At 51.9% G+C, this 26,597-nt stretch overlaps 1 protein-coding gene across 1 annotated transcript; it reads left to right on the top strand.

The window, feature by feature from the left end:
• Positions 1-449: 449 nt before the first annotated feature.
• On the top strand, positions 450-12,502 carry SPRY4 (sprouty RTK signaling antagonist 4). The gene is made up of 2 exons (XM_059860188.1): positions 450-620; positions 9,859-12,502. Exon 2 carries the CDS (start codon positions 9,905-9,907, stop codon positions 10,796-10,798), a length of 894 nt encoding a protein of 297 aa, XP_059716171.1. The 5' UTR covers positions 450-620; positions 9,859-9,904; the 3' UTR covers positions 10,799-12,502.
• The last annotated feature ends 14,095 nt before the right edge of the window (positions 12,503-26,597 follow it).

Here is a 26,597-nt window from a genome sequence, read left to right on the forward strand (position 1 = left end):
CGAACGTGCTCCTGTCCCCCCCCGGCTCCCGGCGAGAGGCGCTGCCCGCGCTGCCGCCCCTCGCCCCGCTCCCGGCGGGATGCGGCGGCCGGGGATGCCCGAGGGGCCGGGGGCACCCTCCCGGCTGCTCCCCGGGATCGGGCCCGCAGGGGAGGGGGCTCGGCGGTGCCCCCCCGGCGGTCGGGTGCCCCCCACCCCCGCCGTTACCTCCAGCCCCGGGCGGGGGGCGCGGTGCATGCGCAGCTGCCGCTGCCCTTCATTCATAAAAAAAAAGGGGAAAAAAAAAACCCCGGGAGCCGCATCCGCGCTCCCCTCCAGCCCCCATTCATAAAAGGCAGCGGAGCATGCGCGCTGCCGCCGCGGTGCCCACCCATTCATAGAGTCAAGCGGCAGCGCATGCGCACTGGCGGCCGCTGCCCTCCCATTCATAAAATAGCCATTTTCCCAGGCAGGCAGGCGGGTGCAGCGCCGCGGCCGCCGCTGACAGCGCCGCGCTCGCAGGTCCCTGCCCGCAGCTCCTGCCGCTCCTGCCAGCATTCTCCCAGGTCCGGCCCCCTCGTCCGCCTCGCATTTGGGATTAACTCGCCTATGGAGAGATGGTCCTAGCTGAATTATTTAAAGTAAGTACGAGATCGGAGCTTGCGAGCAATTGTTAAATGTTTTAAGTAGAAAAAGCCAAGCCTGCTCCCCGAGGGAAAATCCTGCGCTCGTTCTAGATGTGTTGTGCTGCTCCTTACAGATCGCTGATCAGGAGCATATTTCTGGCCATGACTTTTCTAACAGTGATTAGCTATAATTATGTACAGTGGAGAGCTGCCTGGTGCTTCCCTGCCCAGAGGAGACTTGGCATTCTGGAGAAATATCCTGTTTCTTGCAGAATTTCCATTTGTGTCCCTGCGTCTCTGATTTATACCTCTTTTCTGCGTTCTCCCATCAACATCTGCATTTGCTGTACATATATGGCAGGCAGGTTTCAGCACACTTGGGTCGGGTTGGTTTGCAGGCTTTTACAGCAGAATAAGTGGCTTTTTTCTGCTGATGGGATGTCTTCTCCCTCATCCCTCCTTCCTTCCCAGAAAAGGAGCATAAATACCTGGTCACCTGGACTGACAAGTCAGAATTGGATCTTTCTTGCTGTGGGATGGATTATCTGCATTTCCTCTCTTTTCCAAAGCCCTGTCTTGTGAGTGTCAAGTAGTTTTTAGCTGTCTCCATAATAGGACACTTCAAAATCAGCCACTCATGTGTCAGACCTTTCCTGCATGACCTTTGCTCTTCAGCATTTTATTTCATACAAGCCTTTTTTCATTTTTTTGGCCTCAGCGCCTTATTCCATCACTGTTCTTCCCTGTCTTGCTGTACACTTGTTTTAAATCTGGATGGATGCTGTATTTTAAAGGCTAGATGAGTAATAAAAAATGTGTACCAGGAATAACTTCATCTAATACATGAAATATTTTATGTATGGAGGAAAAACCTGTGCTGGCTGCTCCTTTCTACCAACTGCGTAGCAAAGATAAGCCAGGATTTTATTTTCTGGTACCAGTCCTGGCGTCACAGGAGAAAGACAAGCCTGGAGACGACATGTTCTGAAAATTCATTATCAGGAGGGGAATGGAAAAAGCAGAAAGGGGCATACAAAAGGCACGAAGGTCTTAGAGGAAAGCAGGGCTGGGAATGCAGACCTTGGAAATGGCACTGCGAAGGAATATCACGGGGGAAAAGGCTTCCCTCTTTCTCCTCCAGTTACCAAGGGTCTGATTGCTTCATTCAAGTCCTTTGTAGCCCCAAGTTTTTCTTAAAAGGGTGAAGGAGAGAAGGAAAGAGAAAAGGAAAAGCATCCCTGCATTATCCAGAGTGGAAAAGGCACGTTCTAGGTTCTTTAAAACTTCTCCAGCTGCTGCCTTTCCTCCATACCATGCCAAGGGGACAGCATGGCAAGAAATTGCTGTTTAATTAGGTAAAGAGGAACTCAGCTTTCCCAATATTACAGCTTCCCCTCTCTGCCTTTATTTTGGGTTAAAGAAAAAAGCTCCAATTTGTGCACAGAATCACAATGATCCTGATGACTGGCTTCCCCCTTGTCCATATAAAAATGAATGATAGCAGGAGGAGGGGTTGTTCTCAGTTATTGGAACCCCACTGGGGATGTCTCGTTGATAAATGTGCCCTTTTCCATGGGCTACTGTGTTTTCCCTTGCTGGAAGGGACTCTATATTGGGATTATAAAATTAAAAGGACCATTTCTGAATACTGCAGTCCTTTTGAAATTCTCCATGAGGTATGTGCAGGGGAGAAATTATTTGTTCTCCTCCTGAAACAGCAAAACAAAAGCTGTTTTCCTGGAATCATGACTAATTCCCAAACCAAACTGGGGAATGCAACATCTCAAAAAGCAATTCCTACCCCCCCCCCCAAAAAAAAAAAAATTCTGTTCTCAGACTTCTGTGAAATAAAATTCACATCACTTACAACACTACAGCAATACTTAATCACCAGTTCTGATAGTTTTCATAAAATTAAACGTGAAAGAAAAAAATTCATTAATCATATTGCTATATAACTTCCCAGCTCAGCCCAGTAGTTAAAACTGTGTTTTTACAGGCAAACAGTTGCACAAGTTGTTTTTTTTATCCTTTTTCAATGCCATACAATGTATTCCCCCAAGAAAATGTACAATCCTTCCAACAGGGTTATCATTTAGTACCATTAGCTTAATAGATCATATCTGAGCTTGGTTTTCTGACCTTAAAATAGATGTTTTTGTCCAGTAGAAGGCTCTGACTGAGAAATCCAAGTCCCCAGAGATCTGAATGCCAGTGGGCCAAAATGTGCTTTATTCACTCGCACCATAGGAACAGACTTTAGCTGGACAGAGACAGCTTCTTGGAAGTCTACAGGTCTCATTTCCCAGCTCCTGAATTTCCACACTCTGGCAGGAATTTAGTGTCTCGTTTTAAAAATGGCAGGTTTCCCTAATAAGCTTTCGAATTTTTTTTTGCTGCCTTATTACTTGTAGAGAAGATTCTAGCTGGCCTTAGCTAGATAAGGCTGCTAAGGAGGGGAACAAAAAGAATGAATGTCAATATTTTGTTAATATTAATACACACTTTAGGGGAAAAAAGCTTTTTTTTCCTTTTTTTGAAGCATTTACAGCTCGACTCAAAATCCAGACAGCCGAACTCAGCCTTAATGAACTCCAACCTTATGAATTATTCTTAATCCCACATTAGAAACATGTGCTTGCTGCAAGGTCTCCTTTAACTACCTCTGAGAGTAGTCTTCCTCATTAAAAGCTTTAATTGGACCCTTTGGCTTGCACCAGGAGCAGTGTGTCCCTTGTCACTGCTGGCAGGCCTGGACAAGAGGATGTCCTTAATGCCAAACAAAGGCAGGGGCAGAATTTGTTCCCTTGCCTCCAGCTCCTCCTCTGCTGGGCCTTGGGGAGCAAATCCTTTACAGATCACTCGGGGGGACCCTGTCCTGTCCCTCAGCACCCTGCCCTGCCCAGTGCTCAGCTGCAGCTCTGCCCAACACTTCCAGAGGAGCTTTTTAACCCAAAAATGCTTTTTATCCAAGCCACCAGAGGAGACAGACTGGTGGTGACAGGTCAGATTTGGCACTGGTTGCCATCGATTCTGAGCTGTGCTGCCTTGCACAGGCCTGGAAATGTTCCTGCCCACCCCTGGCATGACACTGCTTCCAATGTGTTGCGTTCAGTCATGGTCATTTCCTGTATTAAGACTAAATATTCTATGCTTTTCTTGTTTTCTTCCTCTTGCACTGTATTTTCAGAAATTCGTGTGTCCCAGACAGCAAAGAAAAGAAACCAATTTCTGCAGTGCATTTACTGCAGCTATTGCTGCCTCTGTGCCAGTGGCTGTCACAGCTCTGCCAGAGACTAATTCAACTTTGGCATTGGTAATGGAGCCACAAACTGGCTTGGGATGGGAGGGGCCCTAAAGCCCACCCAGGGCCACCCCTGCCATGGCAGGGACACCTCCCACTGTCCCAGGTACTCCAGCCCCAGTGTCCAACCTGGACCTGGGCACTGCCAGGGATGCAGGGGCAGCCCCAGCTGCTCTGGCACCCTGTGCCAGGGCCTCCCACCCTGCCAGGGAACAGTTCCTTCTATAATTGAATCTAGCCCAGGTCCAGTATCAGTGCCCAGGAGCAGGTGGGATCCCTCTGTAGGTGCCAGGATTCAGAGCTGCCTGCTCTGACCCAAAGCAGATCCCCAAATGAGCAGCTCAGCTCTCACCCTGTCCCAGTGCAAGGCTCAGCCTTTCATCAGCCCATGGCAATTTCTCCATCCCTTCTTCACAGAAGCTTGTGATGCTTCAACACTTGGGAAATTCAACCTGTGATTGAAAAATCATAAGTCCATGTTGAGGCATCAAATTTTCTTCATTCCATTTACAGTTGGACTTGACCACCCTGAAGGTCTTTTCCAACCCTAACAATCCCAATATAAGGAGGTGCCTCGTTGTGCACAGTGCTCCCCATGCCCCTCATAAATTCCATTTCTAAGATGTGTCATCTATGTGATGGTCCTGGAGGTGGCCACCAGCCCCTGGCAAAGGGCAGCCTGGCACCCCTGCAGGGTCCAGCTCCCTGATGTTCCAGGGCACAGGCCAGGCCCCAGAAAGGAGCCACCAGAGATGTCACAGGACAAGGAGGGGACAATCCAGTGTCAGCAGTCCCAGGAGGAATCTTGGTTTGCCGAGGCTCCTCCTGCCACTGGTGCTGTCAGACACAACAGAAGGGCCAGGCTGTTCATCAGGTGTAATTGAGGTGTAATTAATTAAGAGAGATAAGTGGTCCCTGATCTGGAGCACGAAGCTGACGAGGACAGAAGGGGTTTGGTGGCTGCATCACTGCCCTGCCCACTCTGGGGTCTCAGCAAACACTCCCAAACAGCACATCTGGGGCTTTTTGGTTTTCTGTGACATTTGAATTCCCTTTGGACATTTCTGGTGTCTCAAAAGGGGTTGGGCAAAACTGTGGGACCTTGTACCTGATGCTGGCTGCAGAGGAGGAGCTCAGGGAAGCTTTTCCCATTTTCCCTCTGGCTGCCCTGGCGGGGTGGCAGTCCTGGGTTGCCCAGGATTGCTTCCACATGGGACCCTCCTCTGGACTTAAGTCCCTTACTCTCGTTATTCTTTTATTACCACAAACATCTAGAATATTGTTAAACATGTGAGAAAGAGCTTATTAAAATTATTAACCAGTGGGTGACTCAGATAGTTATGAGCATTAGATATTTCTGCCCTCACTGGATTTTTAAGTCAAGATCCATTTTGTTTTTCAGTTACTGGAAGATTTGTTGTCCAACTCCACTCTGAAAATAAAGATATTAGAACCTTATTCTTTCAAAACTTGTTCTGAAGAGATTAATGAGAATGAATTTTCCTGAGGGTTTACTTTCTCATGGAACTGCCTACAAGGACAAAATGAAGTAGGCAAATCCAAAATCCTACTAAAACATAAAATGCCTTTTGTTTTAATTTCATCTGCTTTCAAAACCCTACAAAACTTTTGAGTCTGAAATAATACCAAAACACTTTACAATAACAGTTGGTTTCCTACAACTTTAGGACCTGCAATTACCCAGTACAACAGTAATTTTAAATTGGCCATATCTTGATGAAGAGATGGAGCAAACACTGCAACACGTGTATGAACTTGGAGTCCAATTTTACTCCCTTGGAAGGAAGTATATTTTGACTTGAAAATTGTATGTGGTGAGTGACTGTACAGTCATGGGGGAAGAGAAATTTTTCTCTACATGGGAGTTTGCTGCCTTGAAAAGAACCTCATTGTTTGCCTCTAAAGAATGAAAAACTCCCTGTATAAGAAGACAGTCATGAATTTTTCTTCCTGCTGTCTACTTTAAGAAAGTTGTCTGTACAGTGAATTTGTGCCTGTGTTAATGCTGTAAGACATCTGTAATTACCTGGGATCAAAAATGAATGAATTTTGTGTACTCTATGGCTTTTTTTCTTCAATTGAAATGCAATTTACAATCAGGATTAGTGCAGTGCACAGCAAAGATCCCTGAGGTTGTACCCCTCAGCTCTTGTCCTCTTTCAGGGGGCCAGGTGACCCCAAACATTAGTTTTGATTTGGGATCTGGCTGGGATAAGCTTTACAAATTCAGTTTGTAAGGTACCAGTGTTGCTGCTGAAGGCAGTGTTGTCCTTGTGAGCAAACACCCCTCGTGGCTGCTGGGTTTTGGGGGGAGGTGAAGGAAATGCTGCCCTGCCTCTGGGTGCACATCAACCAGAAAAGGTCCAGCTGTGGTGTCTTGGAGGATCCTCCAGGGAGGGCACAAGGCCCCTCCAGGTGTCCAGGCAGGCACATCCCAGCCTGTGACACTCCACTGGAGCACTCTGGCTCATGCTTTCCTTCTGCCCCAGCAGAAATCCCTGACCCCAGGGCTGGGCTGGGCTGGATTGCTCTCTGCCAGGACAGGCAGAGCACCGTGTGCCTGCACAGCTGCCCAGGGCCCTGCCCTGTCCTGGGACAGACACAGAGCAGAGGGAAAGGTGCCCACAGCACACAGACACACCCTGGAGCAGCTCCACCACGGAGCATTGCACGGCTGTGTGGGGCAGAGCCTGGGGGAGAGGAGCCTCCTGCAGGGTGAGCAGCACCCAGCTCACTCCCGTTCAGCACTCGAGGGCTTTGCCCTGGATCTGTCACCAGCAATGTCACTGCACTGCTGGAACTTCTGGTGACAAGGCCAGCAGCAGCAGCAATGGAGTCATGGTCCTTGGAAAACTCCATAAATATCAGAAACATTTGTGTGTTAAGAGCAGCGTGAAAGGGGAGAGCAGTTAACTGCAGAAACCTCTGCTCAGGAGAGAGAGGGCAGGGCAGAAAGTGAAGGACCAGGTGTCCAAGCACCAAACCCTGTCAGGGTACACATCTGTGGTGGTCTAAAGGTGATCTTGATGGAGCCAGAGAGACGCTGTGGCCAGAGCAGGGGTCTAGGAATGGGGAGAGCTGGGTCTTGTTTGGATGTTTTCCCTCCACAGGTTTTATCCAAGCAGATCCTGTGCCCAGATATCTTTGAGTTCACCGTGTCAGGCTTCCCTTCCCTTTGTCCTGCAGAAATAGTTTGTCTATTAAAAAGACAATTTGAAACTGTACTACACTGAAAAAAGAGGAAGAAAAGCTTCTATCCTTAACTCTCCTGCCGTGTGGTGTCTAGTCCAGGGTCTCCCTCCTTTCTGTGGTAATTAACTGAAATCTTGATTAGCATTATCTCAGATAAGCCATCTTTAACATCTGCCTGCCTGAGACCCCATCTGTGCACAGGGGTGTTTGAGGAATGGCCTGGCTCTAATCCTTCCCCCAATTCATCTGGTGACACCATTTCTGTGTGATGGCATCACTGGCCCTGGCAGACTGGGCACTGCAGAGTTCATGCAAAGCCTGAGTGCCACCTCCAGGGACTCCCACACTGCCACCAGTGATGCAGAACACCCTCAGTGCCACCCTGGGGACAGGCAGCACCAGGGCTGGTGCCAGCCAGGGCTCCCTGCCTGGGCTGGGCAGCTCCACACGCTGCTGCCACACAGGGCACCCTAAAACAAATGGCTCTCCCTGGATCCAGGGGAAATCTGGTGAACAGAGCAGATTCCTGAGAGCTGGTACCGAGTGGGGGTGGGCAGAGAGCCCTGGAGAGGCCACCAAGGCAGGGTGAGGAGGAGCAGACAGGCTGGAACACCCTGCAGCACTGCCACCATTTCCTCCAGCTACCTTCCATCTAGGATCAGCTCTGCTGCACTTACTCTTGGCAACCAAAACAGCTGCATCTCTCTCCTTAAAAAAAAAAAAAAAACACCAAAAAAACCCAATGGAATCAAAGTCTCCCTGCAAATGTAACACACAGCCTCCAGAGAACTGATGATTTTGCTAAACTCTGACTTGCAGCAAATACTTTTTATATCATGACACTGGATTCTGATGCACAAAAGAAAATCAAGTTCTTTTCCCTCTGCATGCACCAGAGTTGTCAGAATCATTGCTGCTCTTTGTTTTTTACATACAGTAACTAGGAAGAGATGCTTTATAAACCCTCTTGTTCCTCCAGTCAGGATGTCAATGAGCTATGAATAATGAAATAAAAAAAAATCCAAATGAATGGCTAAGACCCAGCAGAGAATTTTAACTGGGGAAGAGCAGCAGCGTAAGGGCTGCATGACAATAAAGATCATTAGTGCTAATAAAGCATTTCTTCCTGCTGGGTGTGCAGGGCACAGGGGGGCCGGGCGGGAGGATGCGGGGCCGGACCCGGCTTGTGCCGCCCTGCCCGCCCGCCCTCCTACCGATCCCGGCAGAGCTGGCGCTGCTCCAACCCCGAATGCCAAGTGATCCATCAAAGCAACGATTTACAAACGCAAGGGTGGACTCTGGTGGCATTTCTCAGGGGGTAAAAATGAGCTTCCCGTTCCCCTTCCAAGGATGCAGAATCGCTTCTCGCTGCCATTTTTGCGGTGCCTGTTTGTTTCAGGGGAGATGTGCTCTCGCAGAAGTGCACAAACATTGTCACACAAACACTTCTTGTGCATTTTAGGGTTGTAGCTGAATGCAGTTTTTTCCTTTTCCCACATCTGTGATATTAAAAGCCATAGAATCACGGAATCATTTAGGTTGGAAAAGACCTTTAGGATCATGGAGCCCAGCTGTTAAACCAGCTCTGCCAAGTCCAAATCTTTCACGCTGTTGGAGAAGGTTAATTTATTTGTTGAACACAAACAACTGGCAATGCCTTAAGCTGTTCACTACTTCCTTTTTCTTGATACCAGCAGCTTTTCCCCTCCTGCGACCAAAGCTTTACTCACCCCTTCTTTCAACTGATCTCCAGCATTATATTATTTATGAATAAAGGTCACCCCGTGAGGAAATGGCACATCTACTAGAAAACAATGTGCACTTTCTAAATTTGAACTGAGTCGTTTCCGTTCTTTGATTTAAGTTTAGTTACTTCCTGTGGTTTCTTGTCCTACGCCACTGCTGAATCTTTGGATTGACTCCAGGATAAATTGCACTCTTTCAATGAAATTAGAAACTGCGGCACCGAGGGCTCAGCCAGAGCGGCTGGTAAACAGCACTTCAGCTGAGTATTAGTGCACTTAGCGGGCTGCACCAGGGTCTCATTACCTGTGAGAGGTGATGGATCCAGCCCGAGCCCTGTGGCTGCTCTCCTGGGAGCTGCACCCTTGGCTCCCACCCTGCTTTGCCACCAGACAAGGGGCTGAGCCAGCGCTTCCACCTCCCCTGGGAGGGATAAAGGAGCCTCTGGAACCAGCGGCTCCTGATGGAGAGGGGACGCTTCCTCACCAAAATCAATCCATCCTCCCACAGGCAGATCCTTGCTTAGCAAGGACAGGTGCTCAGCCCCATGCTCAAAAGCACCTTTGTACCAGGCCAGTGCTTCCACAAGCCACAATCCTGCATCGGGTTTTTTAGGGGTCAGAGTCAACTGGGGAAAACCTCCAAAGTTTAGAGAAATCGTTTCAGGGAACTTGCTGACAAAACCACATGTGAAGGTACACCAGCAGCCCCAAGATGTGCTTTCCCTCAGTAAAACCATGAGTGGGCTCTTCAGGAGCCTGCAGTGACTGCAGCCCTCCCAAGGCTGGAAGAGCTAGAGATGGCCACGGTCAGGGAGAGGGACACAGTAGCAAAAGGGGAGTGAGGGACTTTGTGCTCTGCCTCCCTTGGACCTTCAGCACAACAAGCAGCCTCAGCAAGGAGCCCTTTTGGGCTGGGATTGCAGGATACCACAATAACAATGCGCTCTCTCTCTCCCCCCCATCCCTTTTCTTTCTCCTTCCCTTCTCCCAGGATACTTAAGCACAGAATTTCCCCCAGCAGTCAGACTGATTTCTCAATGGAGCCCCGGATCCCTCACAACATCACCGTCGTCCCCAACTCTGTGATGGTGCAGCCCTTGCTGGACGGCCGGATCCCCTACGGGCGGCTGCAGCACCCGCTGACCATCCTGCCCATCGACCAGATGAAGAGCACCCACCTGGAGAACGACTACACCGACAACCCCGGCGCCTCCCAGCCGCCGGCCCAGAAGCGGCCCCGAGCCCCCCACGAGCTGGGCTCGGCCAGCCAGCACCCGCAGCGCTGCGAGCAGGATGTCACCCACCCCTGGATCTCCTTCAGCGGGCGCCCCAGCTCCATCAGCAGCAGCAGCAGCACATCCTCAGACCAAAGGCTCCTGGACCACATGGCCCCGGTGCCCGTGGCGGAGCAATCGTCCCCCCGCGCCGTTCGCATCCAGCCCAAGGTGATCAACTGCAAGCCCCTGGACCTGAAGGGCCCCGTGTCCCAGGAGCTGGACAAGCACTTCCTGCTGTGCGAGGCCTGTGGGAAATGCAAGTGCAAGGAGTGTGCCCTGCCCCGGACTCTGCCCTCGTGCTGGGTGTGCAACCAGGAGTGTCTGTGCTCGGCGCAGAACCTGGTCAACTACTCCACCTGCATGTGCCTGGTCAAGGGCGTCTTCTACCACTGCACCAACGAGGACGACGAGGGCACGTGTGCCGACCACCCCTGCTCCTGCTCCCAGTCCAACTGCTGCGCCCGCTGGTCCTTCATGAGCGCCCTGTCCCTGGTGCTGCCCTGCCTGCTCTGCTACCTGCCGGCCACCGGCTGCGTCAAGCTGAGCCAGAGATGCTACGACCAAGTGAGCCGGCCCGGATGCAGATGCAAAAACACAAACAGTGTCATTTGCAAGGCGTTGCCCGAGAGCAAAGGGGCAGAAAAGCCCTTTTAATGGTTTGGGAGGAGGAGATGGGAGGATGCTCCGTGGAGCAGGGGGTGTTGGCTCTTTTTAATAACCTGTGTTCTGAGGAGAGCGTCGGCCTCTTGCCTTCGGAGAAAGCGGAAGCAACTGTTTCCACAAACTGAAGCACTTTGGGTTATTCAGGGTTTTTGGAACTGGTCGCAGTTGAAATAGATGGGGCCAAAGGAGGAATGTTAATAATGCAGAGCGAAGACTGCAAACCCGTGTACATCAAGAAGTACAGCTGCTGAAAAACTCCCAGCTTGGAGGGACGGCTGCTCACCAGGCCTGCACACCACAGGAACCATTAACTGCTCGCTTGGCAGGCACCACCTCACAGCCAATCCCCATTCCCAGCTGCAAAAGGCTGCTTTGAATTCAGATTCAGGGCGGGCTACTTGCTTCCTGTCTCCTTCCGAGCCCCAGCTCGCTCCCAGCAGCCTGCTGAAGGCGATGGGGGAGCTCCCTCCACCCTCCTAGACACCACTCCAAGGGCTGGTTGCACACAAAGTACGTGTCTCTCTAAAGCTTTCTGTGTCCCTCAAAGATTTTTGGACCAGAAGTGAAGCTACATTTCATTTGTGGATGGGTCTTCTGCCCTTTGGGCGTATCCCACCCGACCCCACTGGTTTGGACCCTCTTTCTAAAGCAAGATGGTAGCAGGGCTGCTCCTCCCAGGAGGAACTGCAGCAGGATGTGTTCGGGCAGTTGTATCAACGCCGGGTCCTCCTGCCTGTAAGCTGATGCTTGGCATCAGGTTTCACTCAGTGGAATACGAGTTTTCCCTCAGCAGAGCAGCCCCTGTGCAGGAGGAAGGTGGCTGATCCCGTTCCCCCAGGCCCCGCTCACTCCCAGAGCAAAGGGGATGCAACTCGAGCCACAAAGCGAAGACGGGCGGGGTTTGTTCCAATAAACCTCTTAAGCTCTGGTAAGAAGTCCCACAAACCTAAGTGTACGATGCACATAGATGTATTTTTCTAGGGGTCTCAATCCAGTACCTCCCCTCCTGGAACAAGCTCTTTACTCATTAGATATTAAGATTTGTTTTTGTCTTGGGGGTGAATGGCATTTGCTTGAAGTACAGGACATTCCCCCACCCCTACTGCTGCTGTTTGACTTTTGCCTCTTCTGTACAAAAGTGTCTTTTTAAATGTAAAGAATGCTTTTAGTGTTTATTTTAGTGTTAACACACACTAGGGAAAGCCAGGGGAAGGAAGAGAGTGCAGTTAAGGAGCGGGCCCATGGTTTTCAGCACGCAAATATTGGCTCTGTCCCTGCCCTCCTCCTGGGGCTGGTTCTGCCCTCCCCAAGGATGCTGCCACCCCTCTCTCTTGACAACTACAAGGTGCTAGAGAAGAATCTTGGTCCAAACATGCAACACTCTAATGAGGAGGTAGGTACTTGTTGCATGCAGAAAACTGACCTAGTCTCTCTTGGTGTTTTTAATTAGAGGAGATTTCCTCAGTAAATGCACAGCAGTGACAGTGAAATGTCATCTCTAATTAGACAAGCAATAGGCAGAGCTCATGTAGCATTTCCAGGAATCCCCTTGGCCTGGGCAGGGGCTGGCAGGAGCACCCTGGTGGGACTCTGGTGTCTTCGGGTTGCAGAATTCAGCTCAGCTGGATGGCTTGGGGTTTAGTTCAATGGAATTGTAGATATTTCTTGAATGGGGGGAGTTAAAAAAAAAGAAAACCAACCAACTCTTCTATTTATAACATTTGCTAGCTTGTACATGCTGAATCATAGAAAAAAGGATGTAATGTCTGTTACCAGATACCAGTTCCTATAGGGCAGCCTCATGCTAACTGTCTGTGGGCATCAGGAAGCAGGTGGGGATCCAGAGCTGTATTTATTATCTTGCACAAATTGGAGGGGAAAAGATAACAGGAAAACCAACCCCAGACTAGCTGAACTGTTGGTTGAATGTATAAGATATTGCATTTAATAAGAGAAACCATTTCCCTAAGATACAAGCAAGCTAGAAAAGGCCAGCAGGAGAGGTATTTACCTGCTGCCCTCCTCTGTTGGGACCACACATGTCCAAATGGCCTCCACCCACGGCTGCTTTGCCTTTCTGACCCTCTGCCCCGGCTGTTCCTGGGGAGCCTGTGCTGAAATCCTGCCCTGGCAGAGCCCATGGCTTGGCTGCATGGTCCTCGTGAGCAAAGGCACCGTGGCAGGGTGGCCACAGTGCCAATCTACACTCATGTCCATAGCCCCAGCACTCCCAGCTGGGCTCCCTCTCTCTGTACATAGCTGTAAACTGTTTCTCTGTTGGTTTGTTTTAATATCTAAGCCCTGTAAGCTGATGATGCCGTGCTGGAGCCTGCCAAGCCTTGTGGATGTGTTAGAGCAGTGGTCAGTGTAGCAGAGTGACCCTCCCTCCTCCCCTGGCTCCCAGCACGGCCCCTGGACTCTGCCCCAGCACTCCCAGCCCCAGGCATGGCAGGAAGGTGCTGAGCCCTGTCTGGAGCTGGGGAAGGGCTGGGCTTGGCCCGAGCCAGGGCTCTGCCAGAGGGAGCAGCTCCTGTCAATAAAATCCATCGTCCCTCTCCTCCCCATCCCAGCAGCTCCATCCCCCACCCCCTGTGAAGGTACTTGGGTCTCCTGCCACCCCAGAGATGGACCATGGGCATGGCGCCCTGTCACCATGTCACAGCCCCACAGCTCTGCCACCCTGCCAGGGCAGATCCCCCTGCTAATGAAGGGACAGCTGCCAATGAAGGGACAGCTGCTAACGAGCACAACCCTCTCCAGCCACAGCACCGAGGTGGGGTGCTCACAGAGGCAGGAGGGCAGGTCAGGGCAGCTGCCCCTGGCACCGGTGCCATGCTCTGGAGCAGGAGCAGGAGGCTGGCAGGGCACCTGCACTGCCAGCTGCTGCAGCAGGTCCATGGCAGGGTCTGCCCCTGCCCTCACAGAACAGCCCAGACAGCGAGAAGGGGGGACCTGAGGGTGCTGGCAATGCCACCCCACATTCCCAGCGGGAGCAGAGCAGCCCCAACAGACAAACACCCTGTCACCACAGCCCTGTGCCCGTGCCCACCAGGTGCCAGGAGCAGATCCCAGCTTTGGTGCTCCCTGGGCACTGGCTTTGCCACCCTGATGAGCCCTCATCCTTCCCAGCACTGGGTATTCTCTTCCCCTCCCACGCTCAGACACCCTGAGAAATATTTCCCCCATCTCCTCTTACCACCCCCTCACATGTACACCCTGAAAAGTTACCACAGAAGGTTTTTCTTTGTATAGAATATTTATTTTGAAGCTCTATTTTAATAGTATTTATTTTAGAAAGTCTACTATTGTAAGAGTTCTTCTGTTTGTGAAGAAAAACAAGTACTGATGAATGTACTGATCTAGAAATTATATATATATATATATAAATATATATTGTTAAATATATAAATGGCTGTTGTGGTTCTTTAAAAAAAATCCCAAGAATGTGTGTAGCAATTATTCTAAAAATAGAAGCAGAGAGTAGCCCAGAATTGGTCATCTGATGCTCTCCAGCCCTGCCAAGGAGCTCAGGGTGATGCTGAGGTTGCTCTGCCCCACAGCCTGGCACACAGGGGCTCATCAATTAATCACCCTCAAATCCCCTGCAGAGGGAAGAGCCAGCACCTCAGTGAGGAGGAGCATCCTGCTCTGTGAACCTGTAGGAGCAATCCTCTCCTTCCCAGGCTGCTCCTTCCACAGGGCTGAGCCCTCAGTGTGACGGAGGGATCGACACTGAAGAGAACCAGACACAAAATCAGCAGCCCCACCCCACAGAGCCCCCCTCAGCACTCAGAACCACTTCCAGCCCTCCTGCTTCTCCCTTCCAGGGGCAGAGCTGTGCTGCCCACACCAGAACAGCCCCACCAGGACTGTGGGTGGGCACAGAGCATCCTCCAGCCCTGGCCAGGCCACCCCAAGGTCCCCCTCGACATGGGAGCAGCCAGAACTCTCCCACCTCCTTGGAAGAGGACGAGAAGCTGCCAAGGACCAACTCCCTGGGTCCCTGCTCACCCTGCACAGCCCCTGAGCCACATCCTGGGGCTCCCACCCAGCAGCACCCACCACCCTTCCTGCCCCCAGCTCCTCATGTGTCACCAGCATCACACTGCACTGCTAAAAATACAGGATCCGGGTTATTTTTCAGCATTCCTGTTATTTATTTGCACACACTGTGGAGCTGTGACTCACTGGAAGCTGTGCCACGTTTTGTGTCATCACAGAGGTAACCCGAGTGTGTTACCTGGCCTGAAATAATATTATTGAAACAATGATGTTGAATTAGTCAATGGATCAGGTAGAGAGACAATAACTACACTGTGCAGATCACGACATCGGATGCCAAACAATTTGCAATAAGGAAAAGATACTGAATTTGTTATGCTGGGGGTGGCTTTTCTTTTTTTTTTCTTTTTTTTTTTTTAACAAACAGGCTGAGCCAGGATGTATAAATTTAAATCAGAGTTTGGCAACACCAACTGATGTCTTGCACATAAAGCTTTAAAAATACCAACACAACGCTCGTGTCTCTCTGCTGGAAGCGAACCAGAGCACTCTGCTTGATTTGAGCAGTAGATATTAAAGCAATAGTTTTTAAATCTATCAGAATTATCAGCTTTTTTTTTTTGATCCTTTTTTTCATCATTTTCAGTTATTGGCTGTCAAAGGAAACCAACTGCAACTCCACAAGCATAGGCTGTGGAATGGTGAGGAGATGCACAGAGCTAAGAGTAGAACAGACTTCCCAGGCCCTAGAGCAAGCCCAGCTCTTGGATATCAGACCTGAAAGGGAATTTCTAGAGAATCAACACACCCTAAAATACCCCAAACCAATATATTAATTCTGAGAGAATGGGCTGAGATTTACAGAAATTATGAATTTACAGAAATGAGTGACCAGATTGAGCAGGTTGCATCCCTTGATCCCTTTCAACCCAAGTCATTTTGGGATTCTACAAAATGAGATAAAACCCTAATTTTTAAATCATTTTAAAACTGTTTTTCTAAAATATACACTTAATAAACTCAATGAGATTTTCCCAAAGGTGTAAGTGTTACAGACAGGTAAAATATGTTATAAAAGAAAAGGCCTTATGAAATCAGGCCTTGCCCTGCTAGTCTGTCACTTCTGATTGCAGACAACTTGCAAGCTCCCATATGAAACAATCGTGGGTATGAAAAGTTTGTGAACACAACAACCTATTCCTTGGGGAGAAAAATAGGGGACCTGTATAAACAACAGATCTTCTCCCAAGAGAATCCACAAAGGAAGAACTTCAACACCTGAATCTGAGTATGAACACACAAATCACCTTCTGACCAATAACTGAGGCAGTAAGAAAACTATTAGCCAGCTGGTGTTGCACACAAGGTCTGTGAAAACTGTGAAATGAGTTTTGTGAGTAAAGAATTGGCTTTTCTGCACCAAGAAAACGGAGTCCCAGGTGATTTATTCCAGCAGGGGTGGAACCCGGCGTGATCTGCAGAAGGCGACGGCTGAGCCTTGCCGCGGCCCACGGGACCGGAGTACAGAATGGGCAAAGCCACAAACCAGGGCCACAGCCTCAGGGCGGGGGAGAAATGTGGGAAAGAAGGAAGCCAGCTTTGTGAGACACAGCACACCAGCACAGCCATTGGGACAACCACTGGTACAACCTTGAACACAGCCGCCGGTACCGCCTTGGACACAGGAACCGGTACCGCCTTGGACGCGGGCACCGGTACCAACCTTGGACACGGCCACTGGTACCGCCTCGAGCACGGGCACCGGTACAGCCTTGGACACTGGCACCGGTACCAACCTTGGACACGGGCACCGGTACCGCCCTGGACACGGGCACCGGTACCAACCTTGGACACGGGCACCGGTACCGCCCTGGACACGGGCACCGGTACCAACCTCGGACACGGGCGCCGGTACAGCCTCGGACACGGGCGCCGGTACCAACCTTGGACACGGCCACCGGTACAGCCTTGAACACAAGCGCCGGTACCGCCTCGGGCACGGCCGCCGGTACCAGCCTCGGACACGGGCGCCGGTACCAGCCTCGGACACGGGCGCCGGTACCAGCCTCGGACACGGGCGCCGGTACCAGCCTCGGACACGGGCGCCGGTACCAACCTCGGACACGGGCGCCGGTACCAACCTCGGACACGGGCGCCGGTACCAACCTCGAGCACAGGCGCCGGTACCAACCTCGAGCACAGGCGCCGGTACCAACCTCGAGCACAGGCGCCGGTACCAACCTTGGACGCGGCCGCCGGTACCAACCTCGGACGCGGGCGCCGGTACCAACCTCGGACGCGGGCGCCGGTACCAACCTCGGACGCGGGCGCCGGTACCAACCTCGGACGCGGGCGCCGGTACCAACCTCGGACGCGGCCGCCGGTACCAACCTCGGACGCGGCCGCCGGTACCAACCTCGGACGCGGCCGCCGGTACCAACCTCGGACGCGGCCGCCGGTACCAACCTCGGACGCGGCCGCCGGTACCAACCTCGGACGCGGCCGCCGGTACCGCCTCGGACGCGGCCGCCGGTACCAGCCTCGGACGCGGGCGCCGGTACCAGCCTCGGACACGGGCGCCGGTACCAGCCTCGGACACGGGCGCCGGTACCAGCCTCGGACACGGCCGCCGGTACCAGCCTCGGACGCGGCCGCCGGTACCAGCCTCGGACGCGGCCGCCGGTACCAGCCTCGGACGCGGCCGCCGGTACCAGCCTCGGACGCGGCCGCCGGTACCAGCCTCGGACGCGGCCGCCGGTACCAGCCTCGGACGCGGCCGCCGGTACCGCCTCGGGCACGGCCGCCGGTACCGCCTCGGACACGGCCGCCGGTACCAACCTTGGACACGGCCGCCGGTACCAGCCTCGGGCACGGCCGCCGGTACAGCCGTCGGCAGCTTCGCCGGCCGCGGGGTCGGCGCCACAGAAAGGAAACTCAGGTGGTGAAGACACAAACCTGTCACGGGTCAGCCACGCGCAGCGTGGGACTCAGAACTGAGCACATTCCCTCCCAGTGAAAGCCCTGCAGCCAGCTCGGTGTCACCACGAGTCCACGTGGCTGCCACCCCTGCCACAAGGTCATTGCAGAGTTCCAACTCTCTAATCTGGGTGAGCACAGCAAGGAGATGCTGCAGCACAGGGGGCTGCACTGCTCCCACACGGACACCGCCTCCCACAGCACCATTTCCCAGAAAGAAATGATTTCTCTCACTGGGATTAGGTGTGGGAATGGGGTGATGGAGGCTGAGCCTCTCTCCTGGCCAGACACAGAGCTGGTTCCTCACAGGGCTCCACACCTGCACACAGCACCCAGGGATGAAGTTTGGCCCCCTTGTGAGTGGCAGACAAATGGCCAGGACAGAGATAAATTGCCTTTGCACTTTGTTTTACTTCCTCCCCACAATAACCTCCCCTGGGAGCACTGAATCCCTGGGCTCCCACTCCGGCCCCTGCTGAGCACCATAAAACTTCAGGGATGTCCTCAGAGGGGGTTCCCACACAGGGCAAACTTCCCTTGCCAGGGCAAGGAGGAACTGGCAACAGGGGTCAAGGCAAAGCCTTTCAGCAAGGTCTCAGCCCTCCTCTTGCACCCACACGGCCTCCCCAGGATTTGGGACAGAGCCACCCCAAACACACCCCAGGGTCCAAGCTGGACATCAGGTTTTGAGGCACAAGAGGGGTAAAGAGGCTTCACAGAAGTTTCTGACCATGCCCAGGCCACCAGAGCCCATCACAGCCCTGGACAGGCAGCCCTGGGTGACTAACTAGGACACAACGAGGCTTCTGCTGCTGCAGAAAGTAAATGTCAAAAAACAACCAGCAAGCTGAGAAACATCAGCCAAAGGAGGAGATACTGAAAAGGTGTTTATAAAAATAAATAAATAAATAGAAACCAAATCACAAACCAAGAACCAGCCATGATTTCAAGTTTAAGGTTTCTGATCACTCTGCCAGGCTCTTGCCACACCAGCCTCCACCAGCAGCAAAGGTCTGGGCAGGGTGAGCAGCCCCTCAGCACCTCCTGCTCCCTTCCCAGACCGTTTGGGTTCTGCAAGCCCAAGCAAGGCTCATGCCTCCAAGCACAATGGCACGGGAATTTCTCCATAAAAACCCAAAAAAAAAATTTACTCCAGTATTCCTGAAGAGAGGGAAGACTGAACCACGTACTTCCCATTAGCACCATACCACTGCAGCTTCCATTGACATTTTCCTGCTCTTACAACAGGGAATAAATAGAAGTTTCTGCATGAAGAAACACTTATGAATAAATCATCCAGCCCCGTTCTGCTCAGAGCCAGGTATGTTTGTGATTATGATGCCATTATGTAACCGGGTGCTCCTAATCAGAAACACAACATTCTCAGAGCACAAAACTGGGACATTCTGCACCACCAATCTCCAGATATGGCACTGGAGCCTCCAGCCACGTGTGGAGCAGCAAAACCCTCCACCCAGAAATGCCCTGCTCTGAGCTGGCAAGGAAACAGCTCATGCTGCCCCTTCAGGGAAACTGCCGTGTCCAAAGAGATGCTAAAGAATGAATTAATTAAAATTACATCCTCCTTGTGACAGTTTGTAATGGATTTCACTGAAAGGTTGAGCCATCAGCACAGATCCTCCACTTCCAACACACAGGGTTTATGGTCTAACACATCTAGAGTCCCACCAAAGCCAAGTTTTCATCATCTCTCATGTCTGAGGGTGAGGGGTTACAGTTCTGTTTTCCTCAGCAGCCACCCCATGACAAATAGCTTCAAGGCTGGCACAAACCAGCTCCCCTGATATTCCTGTAAATTATCCTCAGGAATACAACTAAACTTTTTTTTCTTTACATGGGTGTCTATCCACTGCTAAGAACCCTCCAGCTGTACTGGGGGCTAGAACTAGATGGTCTTTAAAGTCCTTTCAACCCAAACCATTCTGTGGTTTCACTGAAGCACAGGACTGGTGCATGGCCTGTGGGATTGGGTTAGCATGAGTCATGGACAGGACAAATCCCAGCTCCTGGGGAGCCTCTGCAGCCACAGAGGCAAGGAAGCATCAGGAAGCAGCTCCCACCTGCTTTCAGCAGGAGACACAGCTTTGGACTGAATGGGAAGGTGGGAGTGTAAAATAAGGCCAGAGAGGACTCAGTGAAGTGTGGAGTTTAAAAAGAAAATGGCTTGGAGGGACCCCATGCTGCTAGGAAGCAAAGGGATTTCCTGCTGGTCCCAAAGACAGGAGCAGAAAATGGGGTTAAGGGCTCCAGGGAGGCAGCAATATATCCTAAGGATCCCTCCTTAGCAGGGTGAGCCTGGCTGAACGCTGTAAACTGCAAAGGAAACCCAGAATGACAAACAATTGTAGGAACCTGAAAAGCCCAGTTCCTCTGGATTTCATGGGAAGTGGGATTTTCAGTCCTCTGACCTGTCTGTCTGAGGGGAAGTGGGCAATAAATAGCAGCCGGGTTGTTATCAAGAGGATGTGAGCTATTTATAAAAAATTCTTGGGCTTTTTGAACTCTGTTTAAAGAGGCAATATCCTTGGTTTGGGTAATTGGGGGACTAAAATGCTAAAGCAAACACGGTTACTCAGCCACCTTGGGAAAGTTTAGTGCTTACTTGTGTTTCTGAATTTTTGAGCATATTTGAACAGCTGTGCTGGTCTTGCCCCCAGATCCAGAGGGGAGAAGGAAGAGGGCTTGGGGATCCCTGTGCAGGGCTGCTCCTGGCACTCCCAGCCAACAGCTGATGGTTCCATGGCTTAACTGAACTGAAAGTCCAGGCTGGACAAGGCTTGGAGCAACCTGGTCTAGTGGAAGGTGTCCCTGCCCACGGCAGGGGTGTTGGAAATGGATGATCTTGAAGGTCCCTTCCAACCCAAACCATTCCATGACTAATTAAAAATACCTTTCATGAATGAGCTGCCTTGTCTGAAGGGGTTTCTAGGTGCCTTACAACATGCTGGCTTCCCAGCAGGATTTAACCATCTCCAGCTCTGAGGCAGAGAGTGGATGCCAACTCATGCCCTCTGCCATAGCAGGAGGGGAGGTTTTGGTGGGGTGGCAAGGGGAAAACAAAGGCAAGATGAAGCCAACATCCACAAAGAACTAAAGACCTCCTCGATCAAGGAAACTCATCCAAGCCCTCTGAAAAATGATTGCTTTTAACTAAACCAGGAAGAACTGCTGGAGCAGCCTGCAGACAGAGATGTACCCAACTTTGAGAGAGTCATGGCTGGGAGCACCGAGAGCCAGGGTGGGGCACAGCCACCCTCAGAAGGGCAGCTCACTGCCCAGGTCACACTGGCCATGCCAGCCCCACCCTCCCAGTGCCACCTGAGTGATGGATTGAGGGTCACTGGGCTGGGGAGCTTTGAGCACAGTCCTCAGAGCTGCCCCCATGCAGGAGGTCCTGACCTGGCCCTCTCCATGCACAGCACCAGCTGACACACAGGGAAGGGTCCCTCCTGCCCAGCCTCGCTGTCCCAGGGTCCTCATGTCAGGATGTGGCACCAAACAGAACCCTCAAGGCGTTTCCACTGGCTGCTGTCTTATTTTTGTGAGCCCAGCCATCAGGCAGACAACATTGCTCCTGTGTGGGAACCACACACAAAGTGTCCTGACAAAATGATGGCATCGTCTAAAATACACAAACACGCTCAAAAGAAGGAAAACCATGAAATTAAGGATAACAAACAACAAAGAGAAGCTCATACACAGAATCTGTTAGTGTTTATGAGTCACTGAGGCCTTCCTGTCTCCTCTTATAAATTGTGGGAATGCACTGTGGTCCATCCTCTCCTTGAAAACCACCGAGGTGCTATTTTCCTCGGAGCCCAGTGCCGGGGGCGGGGAGAGACACTGCACAAATGAAAGATTTTTTTTTTTTTTTCCCCTTTTTCCTTCTTTTTTTTTTTTTTCTTCAAAGTAGGAAACCAAATCTGAGGAGCAAATGCTGTGGGATGGGTAAACAGAGGCGAGGGCAGAAGCCTTGGGGATGAGATCATCGGGCGCCCTGGCCCCGCGCTGTTTTCCGACGGCAAAGGGCTTAACAATGGAATGGATGGGAAATGCCAGGAAAAGCTAAAGAGCTTGGGACACGAGGTCTTTGTAAAAGCTCATTCTTCATTATTAACAAACAGCTTCTCCCCTTCTTCCTTCGTTTCGCCCTTCAGCAAATGAGGATTTTCTGTCCCAAACCTAATTCCATTCCATTCCCAGAATGGCTGCTCTGCTGCCCCACCATGCCAGGACAGTGGGACACCAGCCACTGCATCCCTCCTTCACCTCCAGCAGCCAGTGGAAGGTGTCCCAGTCCATGGCAGGGGGTAGCACTGGGTGAGCCCCAAGGTCCCCCCCAGCCCAAACCAATCTCGTCCTGTGGTTCTGCAGCAACCCTGAGCTGTGATCACTTCAGAGCCAAGGCTTCCCTCCAGGCTGCTGGAGGCTTGCAGAAGGACCAGTCCCACCCTCAGGTGCTCCCAGGAGGAAAGGCCATCAGCCCCTGGTGAGACAGAGCCTATCCAAACCCTGCAGCACCCTGAGGGAAGGATGCTCAGCCTGTGCATCCCAGCTAAAACTGGAATGCACAGACTGGAGCCAGGAACAGCAAGTTTTGAGGGATTTTTATGTGAAAACCTCCCACAACAGGATCTCAGATGGCTTCAAGAGAAGCCACCCAGGCTCACTCCAACCAGGGCCAGCCCTGAACAGCTCATGCAAGCTGCAAGTAAAGCACTGGCTGCACATGGGCACATGCAGGGATTGCAGTGCCAACTTCACACGTGGAGATAAAAATGCAGGATTGTAGGATAATAAATAAAACTCCTTCCCTGGGAGGGTGGGGAGGCCCTGGCACAGGGTGCCCAGAGCAGCAGTGGCTGTCCCACCCCTGGCAGTGCCCCAGGCCAGGCTGGACAGAGCTTGGAGCAGCCTGGGACAGGGGAAGGTGTCCCTGCCACGGCAGGGGTGCACTGGATGATCCTTAAGGTCTGTTCAACACAAAGCAGCCTGGGATTCTGTGCTCTAAAACGGTGTTTGACACTAAATCCCAACAGCCAGCCCTTGGAAGGGCAGCTCAGAGCCCGACCCAGCACCTTTATGTGACAAACACTGCCTAAAGCTCCCGGGAGATGAAATCTTGTCCTTTACTGTCAGAGCTCCTTCCTTGCCCTTTTCCTGAGGGAACAGCACCAGCCACTGATTGGTTGAGTGGTTTCTCAAGCATTAATGGAAGGACAGAGCAGAGCAGGAGCTCCCTCAGCCTGGAGCAATTCCATGAGTCGGAAGAGCTCAGCAACACCTCTGCTGCCATTTCTGCTCAGTGCACATGATCCCATCTGTCAGCTCTGGAAACACTGTTCCTGCTCCCTCTGCATTCCCTGGTTTCTGCACCACAAGCACTGGAAATGAAATTATTATCGTAATGAATATGCTGCAACAAAAAGGCTGCCCCCAAAATTACATCCTTTGGAAGGAACAAGAGAGTTAAAAACCCTGAAATGCCAACAGGGAGTGTTATAATTTGGTGTTTGCACTGACTACAGGACACATCTCAGCAGCCCCTTTCAGCACCAATAACATCTCCCTGCCAGAGCAGCCCTGGGCTGGGGGACAGGCAGGGACCCTGCTGCCAGCAAGGCTAAAGACACCAACAAAAAAGGATTCTGACCTACAAAAGAGAGAGAGGAACCAAAACAGGGGTTTACAGCTACCTTGTACCACAGCAAGTGGCTGCAGAAGGAGCAGAGCATCTCCTGGGCACCGAGATGCACCCAAAGAGAGAACAGTGCCTCGATGAGATGAGGGCCTGGAGCTGGATTTTCTGTTCAGATTGAATCAATCATTACTGACATAAAGGGAACAACTTTCAGAAAGTCTCTTTCGCTCCTGTGTGCACTGCCAGGCTCCCCAGTGGGTACCTGTGAGTGCAGAGGCAGCCCCAGCACCCAGCCTGGGCAGTGCTGCAGCCAAGGACACTCATCCAGCCCGGAGCCACCAGCCCCCGAGTCTCGGATTTCTGTAGGAGCCGGTGGAAAAACCCTGCTGGGGGATGTGCTGCTGTCCCACAGCATCTGCTCAGCCCCACGGCAGAACCTCCAGCCCTTGTGGCAGGGCTGGGAAGGCAGCGCTGACAGGGACCATGAATAAAACAATAGGTACCACTCACCGCCCCCAGGGCTTCCTCATAGCGGCACCCCATTTCCCTGGAAAACAAAGAACAATTCCCTGCATCGTGTACTGATGGCTCTCGGGTTTGGTCCCCGGTACAAACACACACACACATCATTTCTTCTTTTACATTTTTGCCTGATGACTTGCAAGACAAGCCTAATAAAAGCCGAGACAAATAACCCAAAACACACAAAAATGTGATACTGTTTCCTATTAACATCCAAAGCACTTCAGTGACTGAAGAAATAAACTGCATTAAAACATCAGAATAAAAAGAAAATCAACCACATATGGAAAATATATATATGTAAAAGGGGAATATATATCCGTATATCTGTGGGGAGGACAGTGGGGCACTGGTGGCCAGGGCAGCTCCATGTGGGCATCCCATGGGCAGCTGCCAGATGCTGCAGCTTCAGCCCCAGCTGGCTCAGCACATCCAGAATCTATCCCTGCCTGTGAAACCACCACAGCAGGACTCTGGAAACCAGCTGGGCCCCCACGGTGGGGCTCAGGGCATCACTCCCCATCCCGGGGTGCCCACAAGACTCGGGGTAGCACGGTGAGATGGATCCTTGCAGCACAGCTCCGCAGATCCCACAGCACCCTGGGGACCCTCCCTGCCCCACAGCCGGGGGCCCTGCCCCACTGAGGGCATCTTTGGGAGCATCACCCAGCGGCTGGCAGCAGCAGGAGGCGCCGGGGCAGGAGCCGGGCCCATCCTGGGCTGAAGAACAACCCCTGAGCAGTGAGGGAGAGCAGAGAAAACCCTCCGGGCTCGGGCGTTTGGGGAGCTTTTCCTTGGCAGGAAAACCTCTCCAGGAGCCGAGGGGGCTCTCGCTTCCTGCCCGGCGGGGGAACATCTTCCCATTCACGTCCTGCCTCCGGCTGGAGAAGCGGCTCTCCCCTCCAGCTGCAGGGCTGTGCTGGCCAGATAACAAGGCAAACCCAAAAACTACCAAAAACCACCGAGAAAGCATCTCTGCTGTAACGGGAGCACGGGCAGCACACGCTTTAAACCGGGAGCGCTCTCCTCTCCCCTCAACAAACACATTGATGATCTGCCCGCGGGTCTTGAAAACTTTTTTGTCGCCCAATGACCCCAGCGGCTGCGGGAAACAGGCATCAAAACTTACAATTATGATTTATACGTGAACGAATTTGTATAGAAAGGGGAACAGCTCTTCCCGCAGCTGATAGTGGACTGAAAACAATCTTTTCCAACTCCAGTCGTGCCAAGCAGCTGCAAGAAAGAAATACCAGCAGGAATGGAAAAATGTTTCCATGTATTTTGCTGGGCTGGCTGCCACGGCAGAGCCCGGGGCAGAGGCACAGGGAGCCCCAGGTGCCTGCAGTGGCCAGGGGTGAGTGTTTAAGGATCCTCTGGCTGCAAGGAGCAGCCGCCGGCCGGGCCGGGACAGCGGGAGGCGGGCGAGTGGAAACTGGCCCCGCTCCGCCAGGCACAGCCCGGGAGCTCAACTTGAAACCACTTCCTCTGCCTCCCAACAATGCACAGAGGAATTTCCACAAATCCCAAGGCTGCCCTGACTTCCATTTCTAAACTTGGAAAAAGAAATACCAGGACATTCCTTTGTTGTTCCAGCTCACTCGCTGTTTGATCTGGGGTTTTTGCTCCAGCTGAGCCAATTAAAGAATCCCAATTTCCCCTGGAAAAAGAAATTTTAAAAGGGCACAAACCAGTAACAAACAATGTGTTTGCTTCTTTAATTTTTAACTAATTGCTTTCAAGTTGAACTGAAACCTGCCACCTCATTTGGGTCCTTGTGGTTTGATGCTTAAATGGCATTTTGGCCAGAGAGATGGATGTGATAGAGGCATTTCCAGCTGCATTCCTGGCCTCTGGAAGGAAACACTCCTCTGCTGCTTTTCTTGAATGTGGCTATTGGGGATCACATAAGCAGCTCAAAATATAAACACCCCCAGCCAGCAGCCACCAGAGCCAGCACAGTCTGACAGGGCCCTGCTGGGGCAGAAACTCCTCAGAAACATTTCTGCTCCTATTTCCTACGCATTCAACCGACTTTTCTACATTTCCAGGAATTTGGATTTCTTTTTTATTTTATTGGCTCACATCTGTGAGCAGTGGATTTGCCCTTCCCACGTGCTGTGCCACCCTGCCCTGATCCCTGCTGCCTCAGTCCTCCCTTCCCATCTCCCTCTCGAGAACATCAAGGGAGTTTCAGCAGCACCAAGGGTCAGATCCAGGTGCCAAAGCTAAGCAGGGATGAACACCTGAAGCGTTCAAAAACCATGAGCATGTGGCACTTGGGGACATGGCCAGTGGTGGCCTTGGCAGTGCTGGGGGAATGGTTGGACTTGATGATCTCAGAGTTTTCCAACCTAACTGATTCCATGGCTTTGTTCTGATTTACAGAGAGTGCAATTGCTAATCCCAAATCCTGGCGCCAAAAAATCATCCCACAGCCACCAAAGCATGACCAAGCTGCAAAGCTGGTGGGGCAACCCTGGCCTCAAGAGCAAGGGAAGCATCTCTTGTTCTGCCAGGAAGAGCAAGACACAAACCTTGAACTCGAGGAGGAAGGAGCCTGTTCCTGTTGTTCAGCTGGAGCAATTACTGGCACGTGAGGCGAGGGAGGCTGAGATGGGGAACCCA

The sequence above is a fragment of the Haemorhous mexicanus genome, chromosome 15 (assembly GCF_027477595.1).
Source record: "Haemorhous mexicanus isolate bHaeMex1 chromosome 15, bHaeMex1.pri, whole genome shotgun sequence".
Lineage (NCBI taxonomy): Eukaryota > Metazoa > Chordata > Aves > Passeriformes > Fringillidae > Haemorhous > Haemorhous mexicanus.

Coding starts and splice junctions, on each gene's coding strand:
- SPRY4 (XM_059860188.1), top strand. CDS start 9,905: ATGGAGCCCCGGATCCCTCACAACATCACCGTCGTCCCCAACTCTGTG.